The sequence below is a fragment of the Cucumis sativus genome, chromosome 7 (assembly GCF_000004075.3).
Source record: "Cucumis sativus cultivar 9930 chromosome 7, Cucumber_9930_V3, whole genome shotgun sequence".
Classification (NCBI taxonomy): domain Eukaryota; kingdom Viridiplantae; phylum Streptophyta; class Magnoliopsida; order Cucurbitales; family Cucurbitaceae; genus Cucumis; species Cucumis sativus.
In genome coordinates, this window is record NC_026661.2 from 8,325,217 (window position 1) to 8,352,341 (window position 27,125).

A 27,125-nucleotide genomic window follows, 5' to 3' on the forward strand; every position below is an offset into this window, starting at 1 on the left:
TGTAGATACAACATTTTGTCCCATTTTTTATTTTATTTTTATAAAAGAAAATTGGTTTTGAATTTATTTAAATTTTAAATTCAACTTTAAATAAAAAAAATTAAAAAACGTTTTTCCTTTCCTATTATCCTCAGCCAATTCCCCACGTTTTTTTTTTTCCCTTTCCCTTCGTTACCACTCTCCCACCCTCCCACTTTCTCCACTACACGCTCAGAACGATACTCTACCTTTCCCACTCTAGAAAAACGATCAAATATTGGCCTTATAAAAACAAAGGAATAGATTTTCTTTGGAGTTTTTTCTTTTCTTTACGGTAAAAAGGTAGATTTTCTTTTTAGTGAAGGTACTTTGGAAGAATTTAAAAGGGTACATTGAGATTTTTTAGAAAAGAGTACATTGTCAATTGGGAGGATTGAAAAAGAAGAAGGAAACTTTTCATCTTCAAAGGCTTTTTTTTTATGGGGTAGTTGCAAATTTAGCAATTAGATTCAAAATAATTAAGTATATAGCAACATTTTAAAAAATTTGCAAATATAGCAAAATTTGTCAAATTCTATCAATGATATAAGTTTATCAACGATAGACAATGTTGCAAATATTGGTCTATCACTGATAGACCATACGAAGTGTATCAGCGATACAAGTCTATCAATGATAGTTTTGCTATATTTGCAATTTTTTTTAAATTTTGCTATATTCTTAATTATTATTGCTGAAATGGTTATCCATTCCAATTTCCTTTTTTTTTTTTTTATGATTTTCCTTTCTTTTCTTTCCAAATCGAATGTTCCTATCATTAATTCCAATGAATTTGGTGATTATTTCCGATGAATTTGGTGATTAATTCTGATGAATTTGGTGATTAATTCCGATGAATTTGGTGATTAACTCAAATGAATTGGGTGATTATTGTGTATTTGTGGCTTTTGAATTTATTTGATTTAAGTCAGACTAGTTTACAGTGCTTTAAATTTATTAGATTTAAGCCAATTGAGTTTACTTTGTGATAACACGCAGAAATGTCCGTTATTATAGCCCTTTGTATTAGAATAATAAGGTCAAAAACACATAAAAAGATGATCAGAACTCGTAACCTATGTTGTAAACACACAAGTATTTAGAAATATAACTTACATAGGTATCATGCCTGTTTTACGTGATTATCATGTTTAAATGCAGGATAAGTGGACAAGAAAGGAGCAAATCGCAAAGAACACCTTGCGCATAAGTCACGCAATGGGAACTCACCTGGCGAATAACACCTTCAGGCAAGGAACAATGTCATCACGTGCGGAAAGCTCACTACAAGACAAGAATGGTAGTTGGAATGATTTGACGTCCTAAGACCAAAAATGGTGCTAACAAGATCAGAGGAACAAAAGTTTTCCACCCAAAGTTGCCTATAAAAGCACTTCATCTTCCCCAAGACAAGGAGAGCGACGTCTGAACGAACTGCCACACACACAAAAGAGCTTGAATGAGCGAAAACCTAGAGAGCCAATGGCAAGGATTAGCCTAACCACCAGATGTACAATACTTCTTCATCTTTTCTGATCAGAGTGTAACACAAAAGCTTATATTTTGAAAGGAGAAGAGTCATCCCCCATTTCCCCATAACTTATGTTTTAGCCGACTCTTCTTTCCATCCATTTTTGCATTTCTGTGTAATATATGTTGTTCATATTGTACGATGACCTAAGACCTACATTATTTATATATATATTACATGTTTATACCTTTTCAATCCATCATTTCTTGACTTTTCACTTGTTAATGTGTTATTAGTAGTTAGGTTTGTGTTAAGTTCTTGATAAGGAGTCTAGCTTATACAACTTATCGCATTAGTTGGGCTATATTCATCACTTGACCAGTGATAATCGCTAACTTCCCGAGAGGACAAGTAGCAAGGATAAAGTTGATGCGCGCAAGGAGAATTTTGGTAATAAACCCTATCTTAGTGAGATAACTTTCAACTTTTATATCCCGAAAGGCGAATAAGTGCGGACATCAGACACTGAGAGGTTGTTGTCGTCCTTAAACGAGAAGTTCTATAAGTGTTATAAGTGAAGCCTTCTAGATATATCTGGTCTAATCAAGCACAGTCATTTGCATCCTGAAACGTGTGCAAGTGTGGCGTCTAAACACTTTGAGAGAAGGCTACCTTAAATCATGACCTTATTACGCAATTTATACCGTATCGAGGTTCTGGCGTTATTTAATTGCCTAATAGTGTGTAAACTTTCTTTTCTTTTTTTCTCGCATGTAAGTTAGTTCACTTAATCTTCCGTTTTATCAAACTTTACCCCCCTGTGCATGAGTCTCTAGGTGAGTGGAAATAACTTTCGTTTTATTTTATACATATTCTTTTACCATAACCAGCATAATGCTTGAAGGATGAGTAACACCCTAGAACTAATATCTTGAAACAATTTCACATATTCGACCCTAGATCACCCTAGGTAAACCTATGTTTCGCTTGCACTTGGGAAAGCAACAAAAAAACTTAGATTCAACGATGACTTAAGCTTCACACGATAAAAAGGTACATAGTGAGCCCATTATGCTATGATCATGATCCATAGCGTGTCGCTTAGAATGAACCACACAATACAGAAAGACATGGTGAGCACACTTAGTTGATGTGTATTGTAGTTGCATTACACATATGTTAAATTACTAAGACTAAGTCTAAAGTAACATTTGTGTATTGTTCCAACAAGAGAACAACACACATACACACACCCAACCAACAACACAAATACACAGACCCAACCACTATGGCACTTATTTTATTAGATTTAGGGTTTATTAGGCTTTTAATTTGATTAGATTTAGGGTTTAATTTAGCTTTTGTTGAATTGGATGTTCATCAATTTTGTGGTGTGAATGATTTACTTTTTACTTTAATTTGACTTTTGTTACGTTTTTTTTGCTGCTTATTAAATATGTTGCCAATATAATTGGTCATGTATTTATTTAATTAAGCACCTGTATTACATTTATTTCACCACTGTGTTACATCATTTTGTATTTATTTTACCACTGTCTTATATCATTATGTATTAATGTCACCATTGTGTTGTACCATTTTGTATTTATTTCATAATTCTAATTTATTTCACCACCTTTCTATTTCATTGTGGATTATATCACGCCATTGTATTTATTTCGCAACCTTTTCACAACCTGTTTATTTCATTATAGATATGGTATTTTGTCCTTTTTCTTTTATTTTTTTATATATTCATTTATTTACTTTACTTTATTTTTATAAAAGAAATTTGAATTTGAATTTAATTTTTATTTAAAAAGCAAAAGAACTAGAACAGAAAAATATATTTCCTCTCCCTATTTTCTCTCAACCACTCCCTCCATACACTTCTCCAAATTTTCTCTCCCAATGATCTATTTTTCCCTATCCCTCATCAACACTTCTCCACTTCCTCTACCTTCTGCACTTTTTTGTTTTGAGAGAGGTAGATTTTTTTACTGTAAAAAAAAAATCTTTCCATTTGTTGTCATTTGGGATGAAAAGACAGGAATAATTTTTTTATCCAAAATCAAAAGTATTTTTCCTTTCTTTTTCAAATTGGATGATTTGGATTATGATGGATTATGATGGAACTCGTAGCCAAATCCAACTGAGAATTCTATCTTATTGATTTAATGTAGCAGAACGTACAATCCTATGTTCCCTCTCTCCCAAGAAATAACAGAAAGATTCAATAACTCAAAAAAAATAAAGCCTACCCCTCCCTCTCCTAACAAACTTATTTATATGTCTAACTAACCTAACCTTACCCAACCAATTACTCACATATCCCTCCCTCTCCTAACAAACTTATTCACACGTGTCTCCCCCCTTAACAAACTTATTTCCCCTCCTCCGGTATTGATATAATATTGGGGGTCTAACATTACTCACCTTCTCCAAATTCACCTTGTCCTCAAGGTGAAAATCTGGAAAACGCTGCTTCAACTCCTCATATAGTTCCCAAGTTGCCTCATGTTGTGGAAGACCCTTCCATTGCACTAACACATCCCAATCTCCCGCTTTGTTTTTTGAATAACTATAAACCTCCTCGGGAGTATCCCTCCATTCATGATTTTCTGTTAAACAGGGAACATCATGCTTATCTTCCTTGTGCTCTCCCAACACCTTTTTTAGCTGTGATACATGAAATATCGGGTGTATGGTCGAATTCTCTGGTAATTCCAGCTTGTAAGCCACCGGGCCAATTTTAGCTATCACCTTGTACGGTCCAAAGAATTTAGGAGAAAGTTTTTCATTTCTTTTTCTTCTGATAGTCACTTGTCGGTATGGTCTTATCTTCAATAATACCAAATCTCCAACCTGGTAATGAACCTCCCTTCTCTTGGTATTGGCATATTTCTTCATCTTGTCCTGTGCTACTCTCAAGTGTTCACGTATGGCTCCTAACACCACATCTCTTTCTTTCAGCTGCTCCTCTAACATAGAGTTAGTAGTGTCCCTCTCTCCATAGTATATCAAGGGAGGTGGTAAACGCCCGTACATAACCTGAAACGGTGTGACTCCAAGTGCACGCTAATATGTAGTGTTATACCAATATTCTGCCCACGGTACCCATTTAACCCATTCCTTAGGCTTTTCTCCACAAAAGCAACGCAAGAATGTCTCCACTCCACGGTTAACAACTTCTGTTTGACCATCCGTTTGTGGATGATATGTTGTGCTGTGGTTCAATTTTGTTCCTGCCACGCGAAATAATTCCCTCCAAAAGTGACTTAAAAACACCTTGTCTCTATCTGAAACAATGGATTTGGGATATCCATGTAGCCGCACGACTTCCTTCACAAATATTTCAGCTACCGTCTTTGCTGTATATGGATGTTTCATAGGGATGAAGTGCCCATATTTGCTGAATCGATCAACCACTACCAATAATACTTCATACCCTGCTGCTTTAGGTAATCCCTCTACAAAGTCCATTGAAATATCCTCCCATACTCGAGTGGGTACCTCTAACGGAGTTAACAGTCCAGCTGGTGATAGTGCCAAGGTCTTCTTTCTTTGGCATATCATGCACTCTTCGCAATACTTCTTCACTTCCTGCTTCATTCCTTCCCAATGTAGCTCCGCAGCCATCCTTTTGTATGTCCTTAAGAACCCCGAGTGACCCCCAAACACCGAGTCATGATAAATGTGTAAGATGGTAGGAATCAACTTAGATGTTTTAGATAACTCTATTCGATCCTTGTACATCAGCAGTCCCTGTTTGATTGAATATCTTCCCTCCTCCAACTCATCGGTCTCCCTCAATTTCTGCATAACATTCTTCAGCCTCTCGTCTTGTGCCACTTTTGCCTTGATGACTTCGATATCGATCAACTTAGGGCCTGTCAACTGATTCAAGTGTACTGTCGGTGGTATTCTTGACAGTGCATCCGCGACTTTATTCTCTAACCCCGGTTTATACACCACCTCAAAGGAATATCCCAGAAGTTTGGATATCCACTTCTGATATTGAGGCTGTATCACTCTCTGTTCCAGCAGAAACTTCAAAGAACGTTGATCAGTCTTGACTAGAAAGCTCTTCCCCAACAAATATGGACGCCACCTTTGCACTGCCATTACTACTGCCATCAACTCTCTCTCATATACAGGTTTGACTTTATCCCGTACTGCCAGTGTATGACTATAATACGCAATTGGACGTTGGTTCTGGATTAATACAGCCCCCAACCCTAATTCAGAAGCGTCAGTTTCTATTTCAAAGGGCATATTGAAATTAGGTAGAGCTAACACTGGAAGAGTCATCATGGCTTGTTTCAGCCTATTGAATGCTTCATGAACCTCCCTCGTCCATTTAAATCCTCCTATCTTCAATAGTTGTGTCAAAGGGGCTGCAACTGTCCCATAATTCTGGACAAACTTGCGATAATATCCTGTCAGACCAAGGAACCCCCTTACTTCCCTTACGTTAACAAGAACGGGCCACTCCGTTATTGCCCTGATCTTCTCAGGATCCACCTCAACTCCATCTCCTGAAATAATATGTCCTAAGTAGTCCACCCGGGACTGTGCAAAGTTACATTTCTTCCTGTTTGCATAGAGTTCATTCCTCCTTAATACTTCTAATGTTGATCTCAAATGACTCAGATGATCTTTCAACCCCTAGCTGTAGATCAAAATGTCATCAAAGAACACTAAGACGAACTTTCTTAGGTAAGGTCTGAATATATTATTCATCAAGGATTGAAAAGTGGATGGTGCATTAGTCAACCCGAACGGCATTACCAAAAACTCATAGTGACCCTCATGAGTTTTGAATGCTGTCTTTTCAATGTCATCAGTACTCATTCTAATTTGATGATACCCTGATTTTAGATCAATCTTCGTAAAAACCGTGGCTTCATTCAACTCATCAAACAACTCCTCAATCACTGGGATTGGGAACTTGTATGGTACGGTAACATTATTCAAGGCCCTGTAATCTACACAAAAACGCCAGCTTCCATCTTTCTTCCTTACCAATAATACTGGACTGGAATACGGGCTTGTGCTTGGCCGTATTACTCCTGATGCTAGCATTTCTTCTACCAGTCTCTTCATTTCTGCCTTCTGTTGATATGCATACCTATAGGGTCGTACATTCACTGGATCGCTTCCCTTCTTTAGATGAATCTGGTGTTCTATTACTCTTCGTGGTGGCAAAGTTTCGGGCCACTCAAAGACATCTTCGAAGCTTTTCAGCACTGCTGCTACTGACTCCTCTACAGTCAAGACTTCATCATTCGAGTTATCCCTTTCTAAGGCTTCCCTTCTTTCTAAAGCTCTGCATTCGACCAAATATCCTTGGTCCTCGTCTCCCCAAGATTTCATAAGGGTCTTTAAGCTGACTCTTGCCTTTGTTAGACTGGGGTCTCCCTTTATAACAATCTTCTCTCCGTGGTGAGTAAACGTCAGAATCAAGTTTTTCCAGTCTACTTCGGTTATACCAAGAGAGTATAACCATTGCATTCCCAAAATTGCGTCCACGCTTCCTAGCTCCAGTGGCAAGAAATCATCAATAACTCTCCATTCCCCAATTTTCATTTCTATGGCTTCACAAATTCCCTTCCCTTTTATGGCTGTTCCCGAGCCTTGACTCCATAATTTGTAGTACTCTTCGTGCTTATCTGCAGTTCCTCCACCAAGCTTTCAGAAATGAAGTTATGTGTAGCTCTGCAATCTACTAATACAATGATCTCCCTTCCTCGTAATCTTCCCTTCACCTTCATAGTTCCTGGATTAGATAATCCCACGACTGAGTTTACCGACAACTCCACCACAGTCTGCTCTTCTTGGAGAACTTCAGCCCCATTTAACTCTTTCTGTTCTGCCTTCTCTTCTTCAACGATTTCATATTCCTTATTATCCCCCATCACTACCAACATACGTAACTCCCTCTGCTCCTTCATCTTACACTTGTGGTCATGAGAGTATTTCTCATTGCAACGAAAACAGAGTCCTCTCTCTTTTCGTGATTGAAATTCGACATCAGACAGTCTTTTCGTTGGACCTGTTTTCCGTGCCTCTTCGCCAGCCGTTCCTCTCAACGTGACAGTTCTCATCGGCCAGTTCCAATTTCCCTTACTTTCTCCAGAATTCCCAGCTGTGCTGGTTTTGCTTCCAGAATTGCTCAGTTTCGTTCCCGAATAACCCGAGAGGTTTGCTTCTCGTCTAATATCCTCTCTATTTTCTACTTTCTGCGCGATCCTCATCATTTGTGATAACCCTCGAGGCTCACAGAAATCCATCTCGGCCTGTATCCAGGGCTTCAATCCTGACATGAACGTCTCTTCCACCACTTTATCGGCCAGATCCAACAGAGGTGCTACTAATTTGTCAAACAGGTTTCGGTATTCTTCCACTGTAGTCGTCTGTTGAATGCGCAAGAACCGACCGTATAAAGATCCTTCCCTTGTTGATCGAAATCGAATAAACACTCTTTCTTTTAGATTTGACCAATCAGCGAATTTATCCCGTTCTTCTTGAGACCGATACCAATTCAGTGCGGGTCCTTAGAAGCTAATCGTTGCCACGGTCATCTTTTCGTAATCAGTTAGCTTATGAATTTGGAAATACCTTTCGGCGCGAAACAACCATGAATCTAGATCATCTCCATTGAAGATTGGCATCTCCACCTTTTTGAATTTGTTGCGGTCACTGTTAGCGTCTTCACTCAATTTTATTTCCTCCTGCTTCGGTTCGTTTTCGCGAATAGAAGTCCCTTCGTCGTCATCGTTGTTCTTCACCGGAGTACCCCGCATTGATATCTCGGTAAGCCTTTCGTTCATCATGGACCTCTCTAAGGCGGCCGACTCCATGAATCGTAACATCATTTGGTTCTGTTTTTCCATGTTTTTCGATATTTCGGTCAACGTTTTTTCGACAATTGGCATTTTACTCAACTCCTTCTTGATGTTTTGAATTTCCTGGTCATACGACTCCATCTTCTCTTCCAACCGAGTTTGCGCCATCTTTGTTTACTTCTTCCAAGATCACGCTCTGATACCAATTTGATGGAACTCGTAGCCAAATCCAACTGAGAATTCTATCTTATTGATTTAATGTAGCAGAACGTACAATCCTCTGTTTCCCTCTCTCCCAAGAAATAACAGAAAGATTCAATAACTCAAAAAAAATAAAGCCTACCCCTCCCTCTCCTAACAAACTTATTTATATGTCTAACTAACCTAACCTTACCCAACCAATTACTCACATATCCCTCCCTCCCCTAACAAACTTATTCACACGTGTCTCCCCCCTTAACAAACTTATTTCCCCTCCTCCGGTATTGATATAATATTGGGGGTCTAACAGATTACTGTGTATTTGTCATTTTAATTTTGTTTAGACATGGTTTCAAATTTATTTAGGCCCCATTTACTATGCTTCAAGTTCTTTTTTTAGATTTATGCCAATATAAGTACTGTGGATTCAAATTTTTTATCTTTAAATTCATTAAAATCACTTCATGTTTATTTGTTTGGCATCCTGTATTATTTATTTATTTGTTTGGCATGTACGTTATTTGTTTTTCTATTTGTGTTATTTATCTCACTGTATTATTTTATGTCATAGCATGCTTGCACATTATTTTATTTCACACCCTGCCTCCATATTATTTTATTTCATAGCCTGCTGCATATTATTTTATTTCACAGTTGTTGAATAGCAAAATTTCAACCAATTAAATTTCACTATGTCATCACACCAAACATTATGATAATTATAAATTGTTTGGGTTTAGGTAATTAAGTTTTATCCTAACAAACTCAATTTCAGACCCTAAATATAAAAATTGGGCCCAAGTCTAAGTTCAATAGTCAAATGAGTCCAAGCCCAAGCCTAGCAGTCAAATGAGCCCAAGCTCTAGCCCATCAAGCAAATGGGCCCAAGCACACCTAAAATCCATGAAAATTCTCTATAAATAAAGACATTTCAATTTATTTTAGGGATCTTTAGTTGAAGGAAGAATTGAAGTTTTGAAGAATTGAATACTCAAACTTCTAAAAATCTCTCAAGACACGCAAGTTCTTATCAACTTCGTGATCAACATCTTCTGAAATACTGAAGACTAGGAAGATTAAACTTTTCTTGAATTCCAGGAGATCGAAGCTCAAATTGACTTGCAACTACAACATCCTGATGACTGAAGATCAAGAAGTTTTAACTTTAACTTGTATTAGAGAGAAAACATCAAATGAGTAAAAATTAACGATTGTATCCACAACACCATATAAATCAATCTACAAAGTTCAATTCCATAAATTACATTTTCTTTGAAAATTTCATGTGAACAACTTGGCATACCCAGTGAGACCGTCTCTACCTTTCATCTCTTTATCTTTCTGAAGAACATCTAAAGAAATCACGACATCTCATGGCAACACTTCCAAAGCGCTAAGTGACATCAACAAGCAGCCTTACTAGCAGCCACCCAAGAAAAACTGAATCATCTGAAGATATGTCATCCTTTGAACTCACAAAGAATATTTGGGAACAAATGTCCAAGCCACAAAAAGATGGAATTGTAATTAAAGAAAATCTTGTAATTAATATAATCTATGGAGATACATTATAATATAAAGTTTATATTTTAATTAAAATTTATTGTAAGAATTTAATTTTAAATATGATTCAAAATTAATTTACTAGATAATAAAATATTTCAATGAGTTTAAATATTAATTTAATGTGAATTAAATTCTTAACACCATAGGTTCAAATTTAATATGTACATGACACATTAAAACTATAGGTTAGGTGAGAAATTTACATTTGAATATAATTCGAATTTAGATTAAATTAAATATAAGATATTTAATTTAGTAATTAATTATTGAAGAATTAATTAATAGTTTAGTTTTATTTTAGGTACATTTTTAAAAGTAGCAAAATAAATTAAAATATTTACAAGCTATAACAAAATTTTGATTATATCACTGATAGTCTTCTATCACTATAGCATATCAATGTGATAGAATTTGCTATAGGTTGTAGATATTTTGTAAAATTTGCTACTTTTGAAAATTTCTCTTTATTTTATTTAATTAAATAAATTAAACTAAAACTATAAGTTATTTAAGAAATATTCATTTAAAAATGATTTAAATGAAATATTAATTAAATTTATAATTTAATTAATTGTTTAATTTAATGTAAATTAATTAATTATTTGAAATATTAATTTAAATTAAATTACATTAATACGAAATGTGGATGGTTCTCCCACGTAATCCAGAAACCTCTCTAACTCCCTCTCTTCAAAATGAAAAAGCAGGAGGCAAGAGTGCGACAGAAAGGAAGAAGTGTTTCCGAAAAGAAAAAGGACTTTCGTGTATTCTCAAAGAAAACAAATATAATTCTCTATGCAATATTCTCATTCAAATTTTGGTTTCCATAAACCAAAATGGAGGTTTAAAATGGTTGTACTTGAAATTTGGCGTTTCACAAATACATAGACTTCAACATATGTAAGTGTTCATTTTCTATGTAATTTATTATTTTTTTTTTTGTAAAAGCATGCTTAGCTTTTATATTATAGTAAATTAGTTTATCTATTATTTTTCTAATTTACTATTATTTTTAAGTTTTCAATTAAATTTGAGTTATTGGTTTTGTTTAATTCGCCCACTCCGTAGGGCTTTTATCCTTTTAATTAGTATCCGAACCATCTCAATTTGTAATCGAAAATTTTAGAAATTTGCATTAGTTTGGTGAGATCTCTACATGCTATGTGAATGTGGTTTTGCAATTGAATGTTTTCTGTAAAACTTGGCCATAGATTTATTGATATGATCAAAATATAAAGATCCTTGCTTTTTTGGACTTTTTTTTTATTGTAAATCTTGTAATTTAAAGTTAAATCTTGATTTGGGAAATTTTTCTAAGAAATTTGACACTAAATTCACCCCAAACGGACCACGAAAATGTCTCTAATTCGACTACACAGAAATTGAGGCAAGAAAAAATAAGTTCAGTGGTGCATCTAAAAGTTGAAGAAAGGTCGACGCCATGCTACCGTTAATAAGCACTCGGAGGGAGGCGTCACTCTACGGCTCAAATAGCTATCGACTTTGCACTGTTCGCTCGAGGTCAACTTGGTTCAGTGTGGTTTGGCTTCGGTTGGCTTCAGTTTGGCATCTAGTGCGCAATTCAACTTGGTTTTGGACCAATTCTTGAATTTTTTTTTATCGGTTTCAAGATTTTTGGGCTCGATTTGAAGCTTTTTGAAGGTTTGAAACTTTGGAAGCTGTTTTATGATATTTTTAAGGTTAATTTTCATAAATATAAAAACACACCAAAATATTTATGGTCCGTGTAACAAAATAAAAAAGCATATGATATTTCCATAAATTCCAGATTTTTCCTTGAATATTGCAGACAATTTTTCATTTCTTTTTCTTCTTCTTCTTTGTGATTTATTCATCTCCTCTTCATATTATTAATTTTTTTGTATTATTACTTATTCTTCTTCATACTCTCACTCGTTCTTGTTTGTGATTTCTTCATTTCCTCTTCTAGAATTTCTTCCTTCTTCATCATCTCTAATATTTTTTTCTTTTTTTGTTGAATGAAAATTTTGAGAAAGAAATATTTATTACTATTTTATTCAAAGCTTGTATTCTCACATTGCTTAGATAGCAATGTGGAAGTCTCCTTGTATACTCATTGATCCATTCATGGGTTTGGACTCTTAGGGCACCCAAGTTTTGGAAGGAGGGAGGAGATAGGCAAATGTAGATATGTTTGATCGGTCAGTCGAGAGTGACATGCAATGGACAGGAATAATGAAATAATATATATATATATATATATATATATATATTTGCTCAAACATTTTCTTTGTTAAGATTTTTGTTTGACTTTTGACTCTCCAAAACCAAAACTTTTATATAATTAATTGGTATAATTGGTTTTTATTTTCTAAATTAATTGATATAATCATTTTGGTTTTCTAAATTAATTGGTCATTAAACTTGTGATCGTTGGTTGCCTTTGTCTCCCCACTTCAATATATACAGTCTCATTCTTCACATAAAAAAAACACAAAAAAATCTCACGATTTCATACTTGCCCAAGATAAAATCACTTTCTGTATACCGAGCAACAAAGTGTCTTCCTGAGTGTGTGAATTCCAATTTGTTTCAGTGCAAAACTAATTGAAGACCGATGCTATTCTATCTTGGGAACGACGAGACTATCAAATTGTTTGTAAAAAGAGAGTAGAGTTGCGAAACATCTTAAAGAGAGCGTGATCCGCGACTCAACCATCTACTAACCTATTTTCTGTTTTGCAATTTTCGTTGGACCAGATGATTTAATCATTTGCTGTTATGATCAGTAGGCAAGATTATTTGGTGAACAGACCAGGAGAGATATCGCACCTTACATGAGATACAAGACGAAGTGCAACAATTTTAAGATGTTTTCTTTCTATTGCGATGGTTGGATCATTCCAAGGTGATATGATGTCATCTGATCTCAATCGTCCTTTCTGCTTTGAAGGAGCGCACTTCAAGAGATGGAAACAAAAGATGTTTTTTCTCACGTTGAAAATGGTTGTTGCCACATGTACCACTAAGAAACCAAAAGTTCCAAAGACAATTCCAAGTGAGGAAAAAATCAAGAATCTTACCATTTGGATAGAAACCAATTTCATTTGTAAGAATTTAATTCTTAATGGACTTACTAATGAGTTGTATGACTATTACAGTACCATGTCTACTGTGAAAGAAGTATGGGACGCGTTATAAAAGAAGTATGATATTGAGGAAGCGGGATCGAAGAAGTATGCAGTGAGCTGATACCTGTGATATCAAATGACAGATGATAGATCCGTGGAGGCTCAATCACTTGAAATTCAGAAGATATCACATGAAATTATAAACAAAGGTATGATGCTACAATCAATTTCAAGTTTCAGTTATTATTGACAAATTGCCTCCTCTGTGGAAAGATTTCAAGAACACTCTAAGGCACAAAACCAAGGAGTACTCGCTGGAAATCCTTATCACAAGATTAAGGATAGAGGAGGAGGTGAACACGATTCTTAGAAAGAAACCTACCGCAATTCTGAAATCGAATATGAAGCCGAAAGGGAACAAGATGAAACGTGGATCTAACAAGCAGAACAATTCGCATAAACTCCAGTCCAGAAGTAGAGTACAAATTGTTTGTTATAAATAAAATAAGCCTAGACACTTAACTAGGAATTGTAGAAACATGATTCGTCTTGATACACAGGTGAACCTGGTAGTAGAAGATTTAGTAGCTATGATCACAAAAGTTGATGTTATTGAGGGGTCTAAAGGTTGGTGGCTAGACACTAGTGCATCTTGTCATGTATGTCATGACCTTAGTAAGTTTAGAAAATATAATAAAATTAAGGATAAGAATATCCTTCTGGGAGATCATCACACAACAAAGGTGGTCATGTTAAAGAAGTAGAATTGAAATTCACATATGGCAAGACGCTTGTGCTGAAGGAAGTTTTGTATACTCTAAAAATTTGCAAGAATTTGGTCTCCGGATACATCCTCAACAAGGCTGGCTTTATACAAACCATAAGATCATACTTGTTTACTTTAACTAAAAATAATGTATTTGTGGGAAAGGGTTACGCTACGGATGGCATGTTTAAGTTGAACTTGAAAATTAATAAGAAATTATCTTCTGCTTATATGTTGTCTACTTTTAATGTTTGGCATGCTAGACTTTGTCATGTTAACAAAAGACTAATTAACAACATGAGTAGGTTGAATCTTATTCTTAAGCTATCTTTGCATGAATTTGAGAAATGCACATGTTGTAATCAAGCTAAGATAACAAAGACTTTGCATAAGTCTGTAAATAGAGTAACAGAGCATTTAGAATGAATTCATTCTAATCGATGTGAATTTGATGACATGTTAACTAGGAATAATAAAATGTATGTAATATCCTTTATAGATGATTGTTTCGACTATACTTTTATTTACCTACTTAAAAATAAAAGTGATGTCTTAGACGTGTTTAAGGTGTTTGTAACTAAATTAGAAAATCAGTTTAACAAAAGAATTAAGAGACTTCATAGTGACAAAGGAACTGAATATGATTCAGTTGCCTTCAATGAGTTTTATAACTCAAAAGGAATAATACACAAAACAACTGCACCTTATTCTCCTAAAATGAATGGAAAAGCATAAAGGAACAATAGAACTCTAATTGAGTTAGTAGTTGCTATCTTACTTAAATCAAGAGCAGCACCATCTTGGTAGGGTGAGATAATTAAAACTGTTAATTATGTCCTTAATAGGATTCCTAAATCAAACAGTAAAACTTCACCATACGAAGTCCTTAAGAATAAAACATCAAACTTGTCTTATCTTAAAACTTGGGGTTGTCTAGTCTATGTTAGAATACCTTATCTAAAAAGAAGAAAACTAGCTAGCAGAGCCTATGTGTCTTCATAGGATACGCTGAAAATAGTAAAGCCTATAGGTTTATGGCTTAGAGAACAAAGTAATCATAAAATCAAACGACACAAGTTTTTTCGAGCATAGATTTCCTTTTAAATCTAGAAATGGTGAGGACTTTAATAGTCAATCTAGTGGGGGCTCATGTTCAAATAGTTTACCTTCAATTAGGATCCAAACCCAAGATAAGGAAGTAGATATTAAACCTAGAAAAAGCAAGAGAGTTAGAACCATTAAAGACTTTGGAGAATACTTTGAAAAGCATAGAAGATCCAAAAGATCTAATAGAAGCCTTATCCTTAGTAGATGTCAACTTATAGAAAGAAGTTATCAATGATGAAATAGACTCTTTTGAATCCAATAGAACTTGGCACCTAGTTGACCTACCCCTGGCTACAAAGCAATAGGTTGCAAATGGATTTTAAGAAAGAAACTCAAACTGGATAATCAGCAGATAAGTATAAGGCTGGACTAGTAGCGAAAGGATGCATGCAGAAAAAAACATAGATTTCTTTGACATATTCTCCCCATTCACTAGAATCACCTCAATTAGAGTGTTGATTTTTACACAGCTGTCCAATCTCTTAATACATCAGATGGATGTTAAAACTACCTTTCTAAATGATTATTTAGAAGAAGAGATTTATGTGGAACAACCTGAAGGTTTCATAGTTCATGGTCAAGAATCCAAAGTTTGTAAACTAGAAAAATCCCTCTAAGACCTAAAGTAAGCTCCTAAGCAATGGCATGAAAAGTTTGACAACTTAATCACGTCCAAAGGATTCAATGTAAATGAGAATGACAAATGTATCTATTATAAGACTGAAGATAGGTTATACAATGGACTATCATATGCTTATACGTAGATGACATGTTAATCTTCAGATAAAACTTGCACGTCATATATGATGAAAAATCAATGTTGGGTGCAAACTTTGACATGAAAGACTTAGGAGAAGCTAATGTAGTCCTAGTTAGGCATCAAAATTACATAAGTAAAAATGGAATTTCCTTATATCAAATCTTATTACATAGAAAAGTTCTAAAGAAGTACAACTACTTCGAAAGTAAACCAACTTGTACACCTTATGACTCTAGTGTTAAATTGTTCAAAAACACAGGTGACAATGATAACCAATCCAAGTACACTAGTATTATAGGTAGTTTGAGGTATGTTCTTGATTGTACAAGACCAGACAGAGCTTACATTGTAGGATTACTGTGTAGGTTTACCAGCAGACCTAGTCTAGAACACTGGAATGCTAGTAATGAGATATCTTAAGAAAACACAAAATCTAGACCCTAAACTCGTTAGAGAATTTCTCACTACAGGTGCAGTGATAGTGGATTATGTACGATCTGATAACAACTTGGTTGATCCTTTGACGAAAGGATTGGCAAGAGAGAAGGTTTTTAAATCCTAAAAAAGAATGAAACTCAAGCCTATTGAAATTTGAATTACTGTGAGCTAAACCTAACTTGAAAGACTGAAGATCCCAAGAAACACGTTCAATGGGAAATAACTGATCACAAGTAAAATGACGAGAATCATGCTAAATTATTAAGAGTTCTATTCTTATGATTCAGTGATTAACATGACATTCTGAAGCGTATGAGAAGGTTGAACTTGGTTCTTAATGAGATATATACTTGATATCAAGTAGGGTGTCTAGCTATAAGAGTACTCTCGATAGGTTCACCTTCGTGAATGTGGAAGTGAGAGCCGCTTCCTATGGAATTCTAGACAAATTTCTAGAGTGTTCACTAAATTGGGATATACGTGCAAGGCCATGAAACATTGACTATTTTAAAACTTTACTCGAATAATGTTTTGTGTGCAATTGCGTTAGAAGTAAATTTCAAAACTACAAGTTACTTTACAATAATCTAAACTATTGTCACTACGTAAAGGTTCAAGTCGACACCTTTACTCAGCACAATATTATAAAGATATACACTATTCAATGAAAATGTTTTAAAAAAATTTCTAGTGGGGGACTGATAGTAAAAAAATTTCAAGTGAGGGATTGCTGAATGGAAAATTTGAGAAAGAAATATTTATTATTGTTTCAAAACTTGCATTCCCACATTACTTCAATGTGAAAGTCTCCTCATATACTCATTCATCCATTCATGGGTTTGGGCCCTTAGGACACCCAAGTTTTGGAAGGAGGGAGGAGATAGGTAAATGTAGATATGTTCGGTCAGCCGTGCATGGCATAGCGTGACATGGAGAGGAGGAATAAAATAATATTATATATATTTTTGCTAAAACATTTTCTTTGTTAATGATTTTTCTTTGACTTTTGACTTTTCAAAATCAAAACTTTTATATAATTAATTGGTATAATTAGTTTTTATTTTCTAAATTAATTAATATAATCGTTTTGATTTTCTAAATTAATTGGTCATTAAACTTGTGACTGTTGGTTGCCTCTGCCTCCCCACTTTTATACATATAATCTCATTATTCACCTAAAAAACACAGAAAAATCTCCCGATTTCATACTCTTCCAAGATAAAATTACTTTATGTATACAGACAACAGAGTGTCCTCTTGAGTGTTTGTGAATTTTAATTGGTTTCGATACAAAACTAATTGAAGATTGATATTGTTTTATCTTGGGGATGATGTGACTATCAAACTGTTTGCACAAAAAGAGCAGAGCCATGAAACGTCTTAAAGAGAGCGTGATTCGCAACTTAGTTATCTACGAACTTGTTTTTGGTTTTGCAATTTCTTTTCGACTAGACGATTTATTCATTTGCTATTATGATCAGTATGCAAGATTATTTGACAAACTAACCCGAAGAGGTCTCGTACCTTATGTGAGATACAAGGTGAAGTGCAACAACATTTTCACTTCTTCAAATTTTCACTTGGTAAACGATTTTTTTCATCTCTCATATATTTTTCTTTCAAATCTAAATGATCGTGTACCAAGATCTAAACGATCTTGGTTCAAGATTCGTACCAAATATAAAAGATCTTGGTATAGATCTTGAATAAAAATTGTTTAGATCATCTTGAAACACGATATCGTGTACCAAAGCTAAACGATATTGGTACAAAATCTTGTACTAAATATAAACGATCTTGTTTCACGTTCATGATCATGAACCAAGAACGTTTAGAATTAGTACAAAATCATGTACGTACCAAGATTGTGTACATATTTGAACGATGGTGTATCATTTACTACACAATTATGTATCATGATCGTCTAGCAGAGGAATTACACGCGCGTATGTGGCTAGTGTTGATACTACTTACACGATCATGTATCATTTTCTACATGATCGCGTATCATGATCATTTAGAAAAAGAATTACATGTGCGTGTGTAGTCGATTAATCACGTGTTGACTAGGGTATTTTTGGTATTTCTCATTGTAGACCTATGAGCTTTTTCGTTTTCAAAATTGATTTATACCGCGTGAATATTTTTCCGGTTTGTAATATTTTTAAAAAAAACCCTATTTTTAAAAGCTTAAATATTGTAAATTTTGCTTTATTTTATGATATGGGTCAATTTTACAGGTTCAATTGTTATTTAAATAGTTTATGGATGTCATAAGTTATTTAATATATGTTGATATGTTAATAAATATATGAAATTGGATAAGTTATTTAATGTCTTGGGTATGTTTGAATGAATTTTTTATTGATTTTTTTTTATATAAAAAAAAGTGTGTGTTTGAATGATTTTTGTTGAATTTAATAAAGAAAAAAAGAGAAAGAAGGGAGAAAGGGGAAGATATTAAAGATATGTAATCTTTTTATCCCATTTATGTTGCCACATCATCATTTAATATGTTAAATTTAATAATGTTTTAGTAGTGAGACATTTTAAATCCATTGTTGAAAACTCAGTGAACAACAACCAATTTTTTGAAGCAAAATTTTAGCAACACATGAGTGTGCATGTAAAGTTTTGTTGGGTAAATACATTATTGAAACCTATTACTAAGTAAGAAACAACCCAACCGTCATACCTATACTCATTTTCCTATTACTTTTAGCCTCGTTTCATGGGTTGAGGTGATCATTCTTGTAATGCAAAAGTGGGTTTAATTAGATTAATAGACCTTAAAAAAATAGATTGAAACATGTTGGTTGGAAACTATACTTGGAAAAATGAAGCATTATTTTGTCGTATGTTGGAACCCGCTATAGGAATAAAACATTTGAATTTTGACAATAACGATGAAAATAATTGTCAAAATGCATCTCTTTAATAAACACATTTATTACATATCAGTTTTTATCAAACATCCTTCACACGTGTTACATGCATGCCTCGTTACTATAGACTAGAGAGTTTGAATTCTACTTTGAATGTACGATTATATTTTCTTTTCATTTTTAAAATATATATTATTTTTTAATAAATTAGGCAAATGGCCTATAAAATATGATAGTACCTGCAATTATTCTTTGAAATTTTACGTTATTTAAATTTGAGCTCTTCAACTCTCAAATAAAACATTCAATTTTAAGAATTAAAGACCCATTTAGATTGACAAGAAAAAAAATGAATTTTCAAAAATTTATTTTTATTTAAACATTTTTTATAAAAAATAAAAGGTTTAAAATCCTTAAAAACTATTTTAAGTGGTTGTACTTGGAAAGTAAAAAACTTTTAAAAATTAAACTAAAACTAAACACACCCAGTAAAACCTAAACCCCAAACTATTTTGGTGGGGTGATTTTCATCCTTCTTCCCTACCAATGGGAGCTCAGCTCAAATACAAACAGAAATTTGTGCTTTTTCTTTTGATTGAGAAAAGTGAGGAGAGAACTTTTGGTTGAAAATTGTTATTTATCGCTTAAAATGTTTTCTAGAGGACAAAAGTAAACTCCTTTTTAACACCTTTCTTACATTCCACATTTTGATTTGATGTCCCACAGTGAACAATCTAATATATCTGTATTTAATTAGCCTTCAATTTTAAAGTGCACCGTTTTTCATTTTGAGTAAATGGCTATAGTTGAGAGACTCAATTTCATAATCTTTTGAAGGTCCACTTTGAGACATATTAACAATAAAGTAGTTAGACTGTTATTTTCTATTGTATTAGTTGTATTAGTTAATTTGTTAGACAGTTATTAGTTGTATTAGTTAATCTGTTAGACAGTTATTAGTTGCTGCCAAGCATCTATAAATACCAAGCTTGGTTGATGTAAATATTTTTCACATACAGAAATAAAAGGAATTTACTGCAGTCAGTAAGTTTTCTCCTAAATTCAGCTTCCTCTGTTATGGTATCAGAGCTATTTCCGCAAGGAAGAGTTGCAGAATAAAACCCAAACGTCCTTTACCCTCGTGCAGTCTACAGTAATGACGACACCTGAGAGTTCGACGTCCGACAGCTCCAACCGCTCAGTTCCGATTACCTCTTCTAATCTTGACGTCCAACTAAATCCCTTCATGCTTCATCATTCCATCACTCCAACCACCAACCTTGTTTCTACACCATTGGCAGGATCGAATAACTACTCATCATGGAGTAGAGCAATGATGCTGGCCTTATCTGGAAAGAACAAAGTTGGGTTCATCACCGGCCTGATCAAGAAACCTTCAGAAGGTAATCTATTATCCGCTTGGAGATGCAACAATGATGTGATAGCTTCTTGGATTATCAACTCTATTTCAAAAGAGATAGCAGCAAGCCTCGTTTTAATGGAAACATAAAGGAGATGTGGGATGAATTGAAAGAAAGGTATAAACAGTCCAATGGACCTCACATATACCAGTTACAAAAGGACCTAGTAACCACTACACAAGGAAGTTTATCAGTTGAAATATACTATGCAAAAATCACCACTATATGGCAGGAACTTGTGGAATATCGTCCTATGGATGAATGCACTTGTGAAAGATCAAAGAAAATGGTCGATTTCTTGAATGCATAATTCGTAATGACCTTTCTCATGGGATTAAATGAATCCTATTTGCAAATTAGAGCCCAAATTTTGTTGATTGATCCTTTACCTCCCATATATAGAGTCTTTTCTCTAATCATCCAAGAAGAAAGACAAATATCCATTGGATCTTCACCCTCCATTGAGAGCATCACATTGATGGCTAACTCTGAAAGAAGATTTTCTTCTGATAAATCCAAGAGGAAAGATACAAGACCTATATGCTCCAACTGTGGCTATAAAGGACACACTGCTGACAAATGCTACAAGTTACATGGCTACCCATCCGGATATAGACTTGCCAACAGCAATAATTCTGTCCATCAAAGACAGAACAACACAATCCAAGATGGAAATGACAAAGTGACAGAAGTTTCTAAGAGCAATCAATCTGCCTTTTTTGCTAGTCTCAATAGTGATCAATATACACAGCTTCTGGGCATGCTTCAAACTCATCTCAACACACCTCAAAATGGTGAGAATTTAAAAATTGAGACTACACACATAGCAGGTACTTGCCTCTCTAACTCACTCAATGACCCCTTAACATGGATCATTGACTCAGGTGCTTCCTCACATATTTGCCATGACAAGTTTATGTTTACAAATCTCTATAGCGCCTAGAATATGTTTGTTATTTTGCTCACTAAGACTCGTCTAAAGGTTGAGCATATAGGAGATGTTTTCGTATCAAATGATCTAGTCCTGAAAGATGTACTTTATATTCCTGACTTCAAGTATAACCTGCTGTCAGTAAGTACTCTCCTCAAGGATAGACAAATTTGTCATATCATTTGCTGATTCTAATTGTCTTATTCAGAACAAGTGGCTTTCGAAAACGATTGGGAAGGCTGAATTAACTAATGGGCTCTACCTACTCAAAATGAAAAATGAAAGAGTTAATTGCATTCAGCACACTGCACTAATGTGTAAAGTCTCGGCCTCTATGTGGCATAAACGGATGGGACATCCCTCTATCAGCAGAATAAAGGAGTTAGCTAAGATGATAGAAATTTCTGACTTTCCAAATTGTAAAGAAGTCTGCCATATTTGTCCCTTAGCTAAACAAAGACGTCTCTCTTTTCCTATATTGAATAATATTGCTGAAAATGTATTTCATCTTATACATTGTGACATATGGGGTCCTTTCAAAACCCCAACAATAGCTAAAGTACTTCTAAAAGGTTACGTTGAACCTAAAGTACTTCTAAAAGGTTATGTTGAAACTCTTCTAGGCTTCCATGTAAAAAGGTTGTGATGACATCCATCTGTTCTAATTCAAGGTCTTCACAAGCAACAATAGCTAGGAGTACTCTTACTGAAGTGTGCTTTACAACTGGAGAAATTTTTTTTGTATAGTCTACTCCCTCTTTCTATTTAAAACTCTTGACAACTAATCTTGTTTTGAATTTCACCTTCTCATTATTTTCTCCTGAGAACTTCTTATTGTAGACCCATTTACAAGGGATAACTCCTTTGTTAAAAGGTCTATAAGTCAACTCCCATGTTTCATTCTTATGTAGAGAATTAATCTCACCTTTCATAGTTGTAAGTGTTGAGCAAGAAATTTCGGCCAATTAAATTTTGTCATGTCATCACAATAAAATAGTGGTGATTATAATTTGATTGGATTTTGGGTAATCAATTTTCCTCATAGCCAACTCAATGCAAGCCCCTGATGAAAAATCGGGCCAAACAATGGGTTCTGAGCCCGCTAAGAAAATGAGCTCAAGTCCAAGCCCAACAAGCAAATGGGCCCAACTCCTCCTAAATCCCATGAAATTTCTCTATAAATAGAGACTCTTGCCATTCATTTTGAGGGGTCTTTGGTTGAAGGAAGAATTGAAGCTCTAAAGTACTGAAGCTCTAAAGAATTGAAGATTCAAACTTCTACAAGCTCTCAAGATGTGCAAGTTATCAACCTCGAGATCAACAACTTCTGAAAGATTGAAAACTTGGAAGATTAAACTTTCCTTGAATTCCAAAAGATCGAAGTTCAAATCGACTTGCAACAACATCCTGAAGATCGAAGATCAAGAAGTTTTAAGCTTTAACTTGTATTCAAGAGAAAGCATCAAAGGAGTAAATACTAGAGATTGTATTCACAATATTCATCAATATACAAAGTTCAATTCCATGAAATACATTTCTTCGAAATCTCGTGTGAACAGTTTGGCACGCCTAGTGGGACAATCTCTACCTTTCATCTCTTTCTCTTTTAAAGAACATCTAAAGAAATCATGACATCTCAAGGCAACACTTCCAAAGCTTCAGGCGACATCGACAAGCAGCCAAATACTTGCAGCCACTCAAGGGAGACTCAATCATATGAGGAAATGCCATCCTTTGAGGTCGCAAAGAACATTTGGGAGCAACTGTTGAAACCACCAAAAGGATAAATTATAATCAAAGAAAATCTTGGGATTGACGAACAAATGTACTCCTGTGAACGCTCGAATGAAGAGATGCCTCATCCAAATATCATGTCAGTTATGGTGACTGACGTGGATACAAGTGAAGACAGAATGTCTAAGTTTGAAAAGAAGATCAACATGCTCATGAAGGTCGTTGAAGAAAAGGATAATGAGATTGCATCTCTCGAGAATCACATCAAATGTCGTGATGCTGCTGAATCAAGCCATACACATAATGTCAAAAATACTGACAAAGAGAAAACAATTATGCAGGAAAGTCATCCACAAAATTCGACTTCAATTGCATCGCTGTCTATTCAGCAGTTGTAGGACATGATTGCAAACTCCATCAAAACTCAATATGGTGGACCTGCTCAAACTCTCTCTTTGTATTCCAAACCATATACGAAAGGGTCGACAATCTCATAATGTCGAATGGATACCAGCCACCCAAGTTCCAACAGTTTGATGGAAACGACAACCCAAAACAACACATTGCTCACTTCATTAAAACATGTGAAACTGCTGGTACACGAGGAGATTTTTTGGTAAAACAGTTTGTTCGAACTCTCAAAGGAAATGTCTTCGACAGGTACATCGACCTGGAACATGAATCCGTTGACAGTTGGGAGAAACTTGAGGGGACTTTCTCAATCGCTTCTACAGCACCTAACGTATTGTCAGCATGATGGAGTTGACAAATACCAAACAACAGAAGGGGGAGCTAGTCATCGACTACATAAACCGATGGAGAGCTCTAAGCCTGGATTGCAAAGACAGGCTCACAGAAATGTCTGTAGTTGAGATGTGCACCCAAGGCATGCATTGGGAACTTCTCTATATTTTGCAGGGGATAAAACCACGCATGTTTGAAGAGTTGGTGACACGTGCCCATGATATGGAACTAAGTATCACACGCAGAGGAGCAAAAGATTTCTTGGTTCCAAAAATGAGGAGTAACAAGAATGAAATTGATGACAATAAAATGATTGCAAATAGTGTCATAAATGAGTCTAGGTTGTTCATGCAACCCTTTGAAATCTTTTCTAAAAGAAAAGAAACAAAAATTGAAGGAAAGCATGATAGCGAGGAAAAACAACGCCCAACTCTTAAAGAAAGACAAGAAAAAATTTATCCATTTCCTAAATCTGATGTTGCAGACATGTTAGAGCAGCTGCTAGAGAAGTAGCTTATTCAATTGCCAGAATGCAAATGACTGGAACAAGCAGGAAAAATAGATGATCTTAACTACTGTAAGTACCATCGGATCATTACCCATCCTGTTGGAAAGTGATTCATATTGAAAGAGTTGGTTCATGAAAAGAAGATCGAGCTGGATATTGATGAATTAGCTAAGATGAATCATGTTGCGGTTAAGATGACTTCAAGTGTTCCACCATCAACACAACTTTATGATGATAAAAAAAAAAAAGCTTAATTAAGTTTAGGACTTTTGAACCTACAGTTGTCCAATTCCAACAAAGGATCGTGATGAAAAACTCCCAAAATAAAGAAAAGCCTGTTGAAGATGATGATGAAGGATGGATAGTTATGACTCGTTGAAAAAGAAGACAACTAAATTGCATTCAAAAGGAATCATCATTCCGTCAAAAGCATGCGAAAGGAAACATCTTGCATGAAAAGAAAAGAAAAAGAAACAAGAAGATGTGGAAGCCTAAGTATGTCAAAGGAAAAGATGAGGACTTCTTTCGGCTTCGGCGGTCGATAACTTTGAGAGAATTCTTCCCAAGAAGCTTCCTTGATGTTCATCCCAAGAAAGTTTTAGAAGTCACTGCATGTCATGTTGTCAGTATAACAGAAGTCGACAAAAATTATGCATCTTCTGAAGAAATCGACAATTCAAATGAAATTAAGCAAATGGCATCTGTCTTTGATCGTATCAAGCCTTTAGCTACTCGATCTTTAGTCTTTCAAAGATTGAGTATGGCCACGAAAGAAGAAGAAAATCATTGTCCAACATCTTCTTTCACTTGAACTTCAGCTTTCAAAAGGCTAAGTATCTCCACATCGAAGAAAGATCAACCTTCAACATCTGTTTTTGATCGACTAAATATGACAAGCGATCGACATGAAAAAGAGATGAAAACTTTGAAGGTAAAATCACTTCATGAAGAAAACAATGTCGAGAAGATACACAGTCGTGTCTCATCACGCATGAAAAGGAAGTTATATGTTGACATAAACACAGATGGTCCCTTGATCATGAAGCCAAGACTTATTATATTCATCATTTCTACAAATGAAGAAGGTGAACAAATATTTGATGAAAATATAAGTTGTTAAATGTGCAAAACTCCTTATCGCAAGAGTCTAAACTGCATGATGCTCCTAGTCCACAAGAGCTTAAAAGGTGAATGACAAAAAAAAAAAAAAAAAACTCAGTTGAACTACGTTATAACTTGATCCCTATGTTATAAAAATGGTACGTAAGCAGCTTAAAGTTTACTTTAAGTTCAATCGCACGAAAAAAAAAGGTATTATGTTTCACCGTGATGATGTAATCTCAATAGAGAATGAAATTCATGAGGAATTACAACAGAAAAGAAAGGGGCAGTCAAATTAACAAGCTCTAGCTTTTCTCTCAAGTGTTGTGGCTAAGAGCAAAGTATCGTCTTCTCTCACGTGTTGCAGCAGTTGTCCTCATCTTCATCTTCCCACGTGTTACAGTCGATAGGATCTTCATCTTCTCACATATGTTGCAGTCGAGAGGATTCATCTTCATCTTCTTCGACTTGTTGCAACTGAGAGGATTTATCTCCATCTTCTTTGACGTGTTGTAGCAGCCATCATCGTCTGTATCTTCGACGTGTTACAGCAACTGTCATCATCTTCATCTTCTCACAAGTGTTTCAATCGAGAGGATTTATCTTCATTCTCACATATGTTACAGCCAAGAGGATTCATTGTCATCTTCTTCGACGTGTTGCAACAGCTGTCATCATCTTCATTCTCACATATGTTGCAGCCAAGAGGATTCATCTTCATCTTTTTTGACGTGTTGCATCTGAGGGGATTCATCTTCATCTTCTTCGATGTATTGCAGCCGGGAGGATTCATCTCCATCTTCTTCAACGTGTTGCAGCATCCGTCATCATTTGCATCTTTGACCTGTTGCAGCAACCGTCATCATTTGCATCTTAAACGTATTGCAGCAACCGTCATCATTTGCATCTTCTCACAGGTGTTACAGCTGAGAGGATTCATCTTCATTCTCACATACGTTGCACTCGAAAGGATTCATCTCCATCTTTTTCAACGTGTTGCAGCAGCTGTCATCATCTACATCTTTGACATGTTGCATCCATCATCATTTGCATCTCCAACGTGCAATCTTCATCTGCTTCTTTAACGTGTTGTAGTGGTCATCATTTGCATCTTCGACGTGCCATAACCGATAAGATCTTCATCTCCATCTTCGATGTGTCGCAACCGAGAGAATCATCAACAACATATTCATCTTCAATGTGTTGCAAAAGAAGCAGTGAGCGCCATGATCAAGTTAGATCGTCTACCATGTATAAACCCAAGAAGTTGTAGTAGCAGTGGGCGCCATGATAGAGTTGTATCGTCTATCATGTACAAACCCAAGAAGTCGCACCAACAGTTGGTGTCATGATAGAGTTGCATCGTCTATCATGTACAAACCCATGAAGCCAAGATGCTTGCATATAGCCTTTAAGGAATGGCTGAAAAAAAAAATCAAAGTGAAAGTCAGTTTTTAAAAAAATAGTTAAGAAAAAAATAGTATTTGAAAAAAAAGAGAATAAAACAAAAAGA

At 35.0% G+C, this 27,125-nt stretch overlaps 1 protein-coding gene and 1 long non-coding RNA gene across 2 annotated transcripts; both read left to right on the forward strand.

Moving 5' to 3' along the window:
* Positions 1–12,739: 12,739 nt before the first annotated feature.
* Positions 12,740–14,213, forward strand: LOC116405288. Its single transcript, XR_004218445.1, has 2 exons — positions 12,740–13,144; positions 13,248–14,213. It is a non-coding gene; the product is annotated as an uncharacterized LOC116405288 (long non-coding RNA).
* Positions 14,214–20,329: 6,116 nt separating this feature from the next.
* Positions 20,330–20,904, forward strand: LOC116405242. Its single transcript, XM_031889203.1, has 2 exons — positions 20,330–20,576; positions 20,651–20,904. Exons 1-2 carry the CDS (start codon positions 20,330–20,332, stop codon positions 20,902–20,904), a joined length of 501 nt encoding a protein of 166 aa, XP_031745063.1.
* The last annotated feature ends 6,221 nt before the right edge of the window (positions 20,905–27,125 follow it).